Source organism: Orycteropus afer, unplaced genomic scaffold (genome assembly GCF_000298275.1).
Source record: "Orycteropus afer afer isolate SDZICR_OR568_19922 unplaced genomic scaffold, OryAfe1.0 scaffold00006, whole genome shotgun sequence".
Taxonomy (NCBI): Eukaryota; Metazoa; Chordata; class Mammalia; order Tubulidentata; family Orycteropodidae; genus Orycteropus; species Orycteropus afer.
The window spans coordinates 18,717,871-18,727,548 of NW_006921593.1; the positions used below are offsets into that span (position 1 = coordinate 18,717,871).

At 57.8% G+C, this 9,678-nt stretch overlaps 1 protein-coding gene across 1 annotated transcript in view; it reads right to left on the minus strand.

The window, feature by feature from the left end:
* Positions 1–1,217: 1,217 nt before the first annotated feature.
* Positions 1,218–9,678, minus strand: part of FARP2 (FERM, ARH/RhoGEF and pleckstrin domain protein 2) — a 94,589-nt gene continuing 86,128 nt past the window's right edge. Inside the window, 9 exon segments of the mRNA XM_042781268.1 lie at positions 1,218–1,398; positions 1,524–1,833; positions 1,836–1,947; positions 2,616–2,779; positions 2,971–3,086; positions 3,535–3,617; positions 3,757–3,777; positions 6,584–6,673; positions 7,002–7,070. Coding sequence (XP_042637202.1) covers positions 1,218–1,398; positions 1,524–1,833; positions 1,836–1,947; positions 2,616–2,779; positions 2,971–3,086; positions 3,535–3,617; positions 3,757–3,777; positions 6,584–6,673; positions 7,002–7,070 — 1,146 coding nt within the window.

Below are 9,678 nucleotides of genomic sequence, written 5' to 3' on the forward strand. Positions count from 1 at the left end.
GGCTGCACTGCTGTGATGGCATGGTGCCCCTCTGACACTGAGGACAGTGTGCTGGAGCCACCCCCCCCCAAATAGTCCAGCCCCACGCCCCTGGCCGCCCCTCCAGCCCCTCACCCCGGCCCTCTGAGCAGCAGTGGAGGGTGGAGACGGGGCAGTGTACACGTGAGTGAGTGACCCTGGGAGGAGGCTCTGAGTCCCCTGCTCCCTTTGGGCGGGGCCTGTCCCCTCTTGAGCGCCCTGGGCTCGGGAACCTGGCACCTCTGGGCCGTTGGGGCTGAGGGCCAGAGGCCCAGGCAGGCCAGGCCTGCACTCCTGCCGCAGGTGGGCTAGGGTGGGCTGGAGGGCCCAGTCCCCGCCTTGCCCGGGGCCTGCTGTGTGGCTCTGATGGTCCAGGCGCCGTGGGGCTGGTGTGAGGCCCCAGCGCCCTGCTCATTGCGTGTCCTCACAGCGCTGTCTTTTTTTTTTTTTTTTTTTTGAGAAAATTGAGCTGTCCCCTTTCTAGCCCCAGGTCAAGCTGTTAGTTTGATAGGACACTGAACAGTCCTGCCACCTTCAATAAAGACGTGAACTGGAGCTGGCGGTCTGGGGCTGTGTCTAGTGCGGGCTGCTAACCCTCACTCGCCATCCTGACTTGTGTGGCACTTCAGGGGGTGCAGTCTGAAAGGAGGGCACCACGCTGGCCTGTGGGACATGTTTATTTTTAACTGCACACGTTAGCTCCATGGGGGGCTGTGACTGTGGCTTGTTAAAGCAGCTGGGGTGCTAGTAATGAGAGGTGTCCACTGTCCTGGCCAGGGGCTTTGGAATCCCCTCTCCAGGGCTGTGTGAGCTGTACAACCTACTGGCTTCCTGTCAGACTTAGGTGGCTGGTGATGGCCATAGTCGTGTCCCTGGTGGCCTGCTGCCCCTGTGCCCACCCTGGCCAAGCTCAGCTGATCCAGGAACCCAGGAGCACCTGCCTGTCCTTGCTGGTGGGTGTGGGGTGTCCTGGTCAGCAGCCTCAAGAAGAGGTCAGGTGAGGGCTGAGCTGGCCCTGCATGTCCCACGCCAGCCTGGCTCTGCAGATAAGCTGAGGGGCCATGTCTGCTCCTTGGAGTCACTGGTATGGATGGGACACTGCGTGGAGGTCGCTGGTGATGGGCTGAGGGGACCGTTGGGGATATGGGGCCAGCAGGTGTCCCCATCCCCTGCCCTGGAGACACACGTGCCACCCAGGTTCAGCTCTTCGGTGACTGCTGCTCTGTGTCCTCCGTGGGGTGGTCTCGTCTGCCGCCTTCACCACTGGCTGCCTGGCCGACCTTCACTCCTCTTGCCTCTGGGTGGTGGCCCTGTGCAGGGCCCAGGCCATAGGGGGCCCTCCCAGGTGTGCTGCTGGCCCTTGTAATCACCTCCATCCACCTGGAGGAGAGGGTGTCGATACCCACCAACAAAGTGGCTCACCCTCGGGCTGGAAGCCAAAAAATCACCCCAAGAGGGATCCAGAATGTGGGTGCAGGAGACCGCGGGGTGCTGCCAGGACCTACCTTTCAAATGTGTACTTGCTCTCTGCACGGAAAAAGTAGATGTGTGACTTGAATTGGAGCTTGAAGACATGGTCCTTGTGGACGCCGTCAGCCGGCCCAGGGACGCTCACGCTGTAACCCAGCAGTGGGAGGCTGGCCAGTGGGTAGTCGTCCTGCAGGACAGAGAGTACAGTGATCCGCAGGGCTAGGGTGCAGGCTGTCCTGAGCCCTGCCTCCCTGGGTGCCCACAGGGTGGCAGCGGGCAGCGGGGCTGCCCAGGGGCCAGCTGGAGTGGCCTCTGGCATCCTCGGCGGTGCCGGCCGGGAAGTCACCTCACCTGATGCGTCTTGTAGAAGAACAAGCAGAAGTTGGTGAAGACCACCCAGAGCTTCTGCCAGCCGCTGCTGTTCTTGAACTTTCTCAGCAGGTACCCAGAAAGCTGGTTCTGCCGGGAAGAGGGGCGACAGCACGGGCCTCAGCCTGCGCCCCCTGGAGAGCTACCCATGCCTGTCCCCACCCCTGGCAGCTGGCCTGGGCTAAGGGATACTGAGCCGCCTGATGGGAGTTAACAACACAGACTAGGCTAAGCCCTCTCGCAGGCATGTCGTCTATGTTGATGGTCCCCACACTGACCCTCAGCAGGGGAGGGAGGACATGTGAACGCAGGAGTAGAACACCCCTTCCCCAGGGCGCCAGTGCCCCTCTGACAGAGGCTGGAAGAGTGCAGGGCAAGTGGCTCCAGGACAGGTGGGCCTGTCCCTCGTGTCCTCTGTGCTTCCAGATCTGCCAAGCAGCACAGTGACTCAGATAGAAGCAGACACACCACAGGGAGGGTCCCGGGGGCAGCACAAGGCCCAGGGCCCTGGGGCTCAGAGCATTGCTTGGCTTGCAGAGGCATGGCTGCAGCTGAGGCCTTGTCAGACCACAAGGGGACAGGTAGGTGGTAGGGCTCCTCTCCAGTGCATCCACCAGGCCATGCCCAGGTATTGGGAGAGGCCGGGCTCTGGCCAGCAGAGAAAGTTCTGGAACTGCCACAGGGTGAGGGCTTGGAGGGAGGGGCCGGGGGCAGCCAAGGCCTCCAGCTGTGAGTGTGGGGGCTGGGCAGCATGGTACCTCAACAGCAGCGCTGAGGTCGGCCCTGGACACACTCGTGCTGCGGCACCAGCACACGTGCAGTGTGGTGTTGGCGCGGTGCTGGCTCAGCCCCCCCGCAGAGCCTCGGGTACCCTGAGCATCCTCTTCTGACTCCTGCTCCGAGGAGGCCTCATCTGACGGTCCTGCGGGGAGGCATGTGTCACCTCGAGGGGCGGACCCGCCTGGATGCCCCTTTTTGGGGTGCTCTGCAGGGAAGTTCCTTGGGGTGGGCTGAGACTGGCAGAGTGCTGCCAGGGATGGCTTGGTACCTCCATCCACCCCCACCTGGGGTGGCCTGGCTGGTCCAGAGAAGTCCCTTAAGTGGGGCACTCACCAGGGGTGCGAGCCCATGCCGGGCTTGTCGGGAGTGCAGGAGCGGGCCCACCTTGCTTGGCTGCCTCAATGGTGGTGGTGAGGTCACCCAGCCACTTCTCCATCTCCAGGCGGGTGCTGTGGGGGTGGCAGTGGTCGGAGCCTGCTCACAGTCCCCTCCCCCCACCAGGCCTCACTGCCCCTCTGCTGGGTGTCCATGCCCAGAGCAGCACCCAGGAAGGTACGCCATCCGGGCCTGACGTTGTGTGAGCTTTGGGGGGCTAGGGCTGGGACCTGAAGCCTGCCCTGCCAGCTCTGAAGGGCTGTCTGTGAGGCTGTGCCCTTGGGGGCCTGCCAAGGTCGCCCCCCCATGGAGTCTTCTCCCAGCAGCCAGGAGGCCAGCCCACACCCCTGACTGAAGACGGTTCCCTCTGTCCCCTCACTTTTAGGCAGTGCCCAAACTATAAGGGAACATATCCCCCAGGATGCTCTGAGGTATGCTCACCACTTGGGGAACCCGGGGAGCTAGGAGGAGGGCCACCCTGTGGCCCCAGGGCCTGCTCATGCAGAGCGGGGGAGGCCTTACCTGGCTGCCACCACGATTGTTTTCTGGGCTGCGTAGATGGTGAAACAATGAGGGGTTGACCATTCCTTCTCAGTCTCCTCCACCTGCGGGCAGCGGCTGGTTCAGAGTGTGGCCACACCCGTGTGGGGTGCAGCACGGGGTCCCTGGGAGCAGTGCTGGGGCGCTAGGAGGGAGCGCTACGGGAGACATGAGGTGAGCCCCGCTGGAGGCCCCAGTACTCACCGGTGGGTCCAGCACTATCAGCTGAAAGTCAAGCAGAGGAGGAATGCTGAGCGTGATCAGGGTCACATGGGGGTAGGGGGTGGTTGTATAAATTTGGTACCAAACCCAAGTAAGTGTCGCAGACACCCCACCCTGGGACGAACAGCCCACTCCTCGATGGACAGACAGACCCCCGAGTCCGGATGGACAGATTACCCCCTGGACATAGAGACCAACCCAGACAGACCAAACCCCTAGACAGAACAGCCCCCCAGATGGACAGGGCACACCCCTGGATGGACAGACCAACCCAGACAGACCAAACCCCTAGACAGAACAACACCCCAGATGGACAGAGCACACCCCTAGATGGACAGATATGAAGACCAACCCAGACAGACTGGCCTTAATTATAGGGATTTGATGTAGTGACTCCCGAATAAATTATCACAGAATTGACCCTGAAGGAGCATGTGGGTCATGGGTCCACGAGCAAGCCAGGCTGGGCCACTATCGGGAAGCTGAGTAACATGACCAATCTACTGCCAAGTCCAAGGGAAACCGACCGTCCCCAATGTGCCATAACACCTCTGTGATACCCAGTGACTGGAAGTCCCTCAGACAGCGGGAAACCACATCTACATGGTTGAGATCATTGTTCTCCAGCTGGGAGCCACCATCATTCCCTCGAGTCCGCCTAGTGGGTGGCAGAGGGGCCTGGGATGGTCACCTCCAGGGTGGGCACATGGAGCCATGCATGGCTTCATCCCGAACACAGGGTTGACATGAGTGAAGGCAGGGGAGCAGGTCCAGATGGTAGTCCCAGCTAATACACAGTTCAGGCCATTTTAATAGGGATCGGATGACACTTTTGGACAGAGTCCGTCCAAAAGATTCCAGAGTTTATTAGGGAGAATTAAGTGGGAACAGCAAAGGGCCTTCTACAAAGAGGGCCAGGAGCACCCTGCTCACAGCGCTGTGGAGGCATGGTAGGCAGGGGTCTAGAGGGGCCAGGGCTGACCGTGAGATTCTCTGGTGGAGACGCCTTCAAGGGGAACCTGGGGAGGCAATGGTAATCTACCTAAGAGCTGTCAACCCCACCACTCAATTCAGGAGGAAAAGGGAGCCATGAATGGCTTGGGGAAAGGTGTGGGCAAAGCCATGTGTGCCCTAATCCCAGGTCAGGGCCTGGAGGAAGGACAGGCAGACCCGGAGTGTGCAAGAGGGTCAGGCCCACTTGCTCCATAGTGTTCACTGGACACATGCAGGTGCAAGGGAGACAGGGTGCCTGTGCCCAGACATGTCCATGTCATGTTCTAACCCCGAACGACCAACGTGGCCCGTGTCCTCTGATGGAACTGCCTCCAGGATCCTGTCCGCCCACCCACAGAAAGCTGCAGCACAGGGGACCTGGGGGGAGGTACCAGCACACTAAGTACGCAGAAGGTGCAGGGAGGAGGAGCCTGTGGAAGGTGTGCTGATGGTGGGAGTGGGTGCCCGTGGTGCCGAGCGCAGCTGCGACGACGGGGGTGGACGCCTGCGGCCCCGAGTGCAGCTGTGACGACGGAGTGGGTACGTGCAGTGCTGGGCACAGCTGGTGAAGGCGCCTGCCTGGTGCTTGCTCTCGGGTAGGAACAGTGATCAGATTTGCACTGTTGGGTTTCTCTTAGAATGGAAGGGCTCTGCGTCCAGGACTCAGATGAGGGTGCTAGCTGGCTGGGAGACCCAACCACGAACGGAGCATGGAGAGCCTGCCTGATGGCTCTGCTCCCACCTACCAGCCGGAGACCGAGGGACTGGCCTGAATGGAGGAGGGTGAGGCAAGAGGAAGAGAGCCCGGGGTGACTAAAGTGGCCTCGTCCAGATGCAAGACCAACCAAGTGGGCAGAGCCAGGGCTGATCAGAACCCTTGCACATGGATGCCAGCAGGAGGGTCAGCGATAGGTCATCTGGATGGTGGCAGGTGGTCCCAGCAGGGACCCCGGCCTCCTATCTACTGTTCAGGACGCATGCCCAGGTGGATGCAGGGTGCGTGCTCCCAGCCTGGACGGCTGTAAGACCTCAGATGGCCCCTTGATAGGTTACCATGCCATGAGATGATGAGTTTCTCTCCCCAGAGACGACATAGACTTGTCACTGGAGTGACTGCACTGAATGGGCACAGTCTACCAGGACCACCCCTGTGTGCACTGGGAAACCCTCTATCCAGCCACTGGGTGGAAACAAGAGATGGTCTCCTGCTGCCGGGCTGAGACAGGACAGGAGCCCTGTTGCATGCCCCAGGTCTCCACAGCCTCCGTGCTCTACAGCCTCCGTGCACCCCACAGCCTCCGTGCACCCCACAGCCTCACTGGTGGCATCCCATTTGTGTCACATGTGAAAACCACATGTGCATGCACATGCCTGTTGGATCACTGCCTATAAGGTTATTAGGAACTGAAGTTTTAGAAGAGAAAATTTCTGTATAAAACCAGAGTGAAAGCTCTGAACCTTAAGGGTTCAGGGGTCACTGTTCTCCGTGAAGAAGATGCATTCACAGGTTCTGCCCTCTGGCGAGCTAGCAGCCAGGCTGGGTGCAGCTGAGGCGTGAGGGTCCCCAGCTGGGGTGCATGGGTCCTGTGGGCTGGTCCAGCAGCTGTGGCCTTGGAGCGTGGGTCTTGTGGTCCCGAGTGTGGGGCAGGAAGGACCCAGGAAGCCAGGGGTGCAGTCAGACCAGGGCCGAGTTCAGAGAACCCGGGCCGACCTGGCTGGAGATGGGCAGCTGGACCAGCATGGAGCGTGGCTGGGGTGGACTGGGTCTGAGCCAGCAGGAGGGCCGGCAGGCTGTCCCCGCCTTGGGCCGACTCACCAGCATGCCGCGCAGGGGCAGCAGGCCCCGGATCCGGAAGCAGGTGGTCCCTGTGACGCCTCTGCTGGTGTACAGCAGCACATCTGAGAACTGCAGGGAAGGAAGCCCTGGTTAGTGGACTTTCATACAGGCCCGGGGCCTGCTCGGTGGTCCTCAGACCAGGGGTGGGCTTGCTGGAGAGATTTAGCAGAAAAGGGGTTTTTATTTCATTCCCTCCTTGGTTTTCAATCAGTGGTACCCGGACAGCCACCAGGTGTCCGTGTCTATGATGTGCTTGCTGCCTGGCGGCAAGGAGATGCTCAGCCGCCCTTGCTCAGATCGGCCCAGGCTGGACCTGCTAAAGGTCCAGGGCCCTTATAGTGCCCCTGGGAGGCACCCCACGGGGCTGCGCTTCCTGGGGGGGGGGAGCAGGACCTACCAGGAAGAACATCCGTTGCTGTAGCCCCTTCTTGGTGAGCTCACACAGGCAGCCCTCACGGATAAACTCCTGAAAGACAGCAACGGCAGGGCTGACCACACTCCTAGGCCCCAGACGAGCCCCTTGCCAGCACCCTCCTGGCCAGGTGCTCATACCTCCTGGCCTTGCTCCCTGCCTCCTGCTGAGCACCACCCAAGTCATCACTGAGCACCCAGCTTCCACCCCCAGGCAGCACCCTCAGGCATGCCCCCACCGTGGGTGTTGTGTTACATGAAAGGTGAGGCTATGAAGAAGTTTCTGGAACGTTAGCCATGAAGATGGTATCTGAGTTCTGCTTTGAGATGAATGGGGCAGGGCAGGAACAGGTTTGAGAATGAAGGGAGGGGCAGGGACACTGGTTCCCACTAAGTTAACAGGTCACTGGTGCTACCTATCCCCAAATCACTGGGATTTTTAAGAAGATTCTTAATATCACAAAAGTTTCATATCCCAAAGGAATGAAGCTGCCATGGGTGGCACTGATGCATCCCAGGGCCACAGCCCCCCCCCCCATGGCACCCCTGCAGAGCTGTGAACCTCAGCGTGTTCCTAGGTTCATCCCACTGTGGTACCTGCTACTGGAAGGGCTACCTTCTCAAGAGTTTAGAGTCCTCTCCAATGAGCCACCCTCTCTAGGGACCCCTTTCTGCTCAGACACCAGGGTGGGTCTTCTCTTCATGGACATGCATGTGTAACTTGGGGGACGAGGGACCCTGGGTTGTAGATGGAACTCTGGAGCCCTTTGATTCACTGCTTGCTGAGCCCCACTGTGAACCAGCCCCAGCCTGAGCCCATCACTGGTGTCATCAAGAGGTGGCATGAGCTGCCCAGGCCACAGAGCAGTGAGGGGAAGCTGGAGTCTGAGCATGGGCCCCAGAGCTGAACCTGCACACCGTACATGCTGCACTCGTATAAGGATTCCTCAGGCCACCCCATGACCCTGAGCATACACCTCAGGCACACACCCTGCCCCTGAGCGCTTGCCAGTAGTAGCACTCAGGGCCAGCAGCCAGAGTAGGGTGATGAGGTGGGGCCGCCCTGCACCCGGTCTTAGCAGAACTGCAGGAGAGGGGCCATGCTGAGAGGGAGTCATGCTGAGGGTCTGGTCCAATCTGTCTGGTCTGGAGGTGCTTTGTTCTCAGTACCTTCTCCTAACAAGGCTGGCATTCAGACTCAATTGACACACAGATTTGCACCCATGGTGCTTCTGGAGAGGCAAGAAACACCTCATGCAACCCTCAAAACACTTCTCTCGTGTTCACAGTGTTCAGTTCAAGTAAAAGGCACTGGGTGATGGAAAGTAATCAGCTTGACACACAGAGATAAATGGGATAGAGAGTCCAGAAATAAACCATCCATCCATGGCCAACTGCTTTTGGACAAGGTGCCAAGTCCATCCAGTGGGGAAAGAATAATCTCTTCCACAAATTCTGCTGGGACAACTGTATCGCCACATGCGGAAGAATGAAGTTGGACTCTTACCTCACACCATAAACAGATATTAACTCAAAAAGGATCAAAGACTGAAAAGAGCTAAACATAAAACTCCTAGAAGAAAACATACGTGTAAACTTTGGATCAGACAATGATTCCTTGGATATGACACCTAAAGAACCAGCAACCAAATGAAAAATAGACAAAGTGGCCTTAATCAAAATTAAAAACATCTGTGCTTCAAAGGACACTCAAGAAAGTGAAAAGGGACTTCCAGCAAGAATAGGCAGACAAGCTACACAGATCCACTTCAACAATGAAATGAGAAACCAATTGAAACAGATACAGAAGATAATCCTGGAGCTATGAAATTAGAAAGGAAAGATAAAGAAGTAGATTAAATACCAGCTAGTAGAAGAACTTGCATGAAAACAGTGAATAAGCAGATGAATGGAGCTGCAGACTGTTGGCTATCCTGACAGCAGAGCCAGTTTGAATATTTACAAGTAGTATTGGGATCCAGGCAGTAACCTAAGAATTGGGCTTGCTCACCAATGGCTGCATGGACAACTGCACTGGTGGCTGATGACTAGAAAGGAAAACAGCAAATAAGGAGACAAACTGAGCTCTGGACTTTCAGCTTTCCTGAGGGTGCAGCCACTTTGAATATTTACAAACAGTGTGGACATTTTGGGTATTTGAAAGAAGCTTTCTGATCCCAGCAACTTAGAATAGGCTCTGCTTGCCAGGGACAGCATAGGCAACTGCACTGGAGGCTGACAACAGAAAAGGTGTGATACTCCTCTCTTGTTACTCTTGGTGAACAAAGGTGTGGCCATCCCTCACCTCCACCCACCTTCTGGACTGGGAGGAATTCCATCCTAGTCTCTGTGTCCTGCTCTCCCCCCACCTTTTGTTTTTCAATTATTCTTTTTTTTTTTTTTCCTTCCTTTTCATTATTTTTTTCTTTCTTTTTCCCTTCTGCAAAAACGACAAGGAGGCCACATGTTCTGACCTCCTCTAATCTCACAAGAGGAAGACAGGATTGCCAGCAGTAACCCAAGGCCTATTACTGCAAGGCCAGACATGCTGCCTCCTTCCAGCCCTTTCACCAACCGTTCCTCCCAAAGCACCCACCACCTCTCTCCTGGGTTCGATAATTCACTGCAGTGGCCACACAGACCTCACAGATTATGGGGTTTAT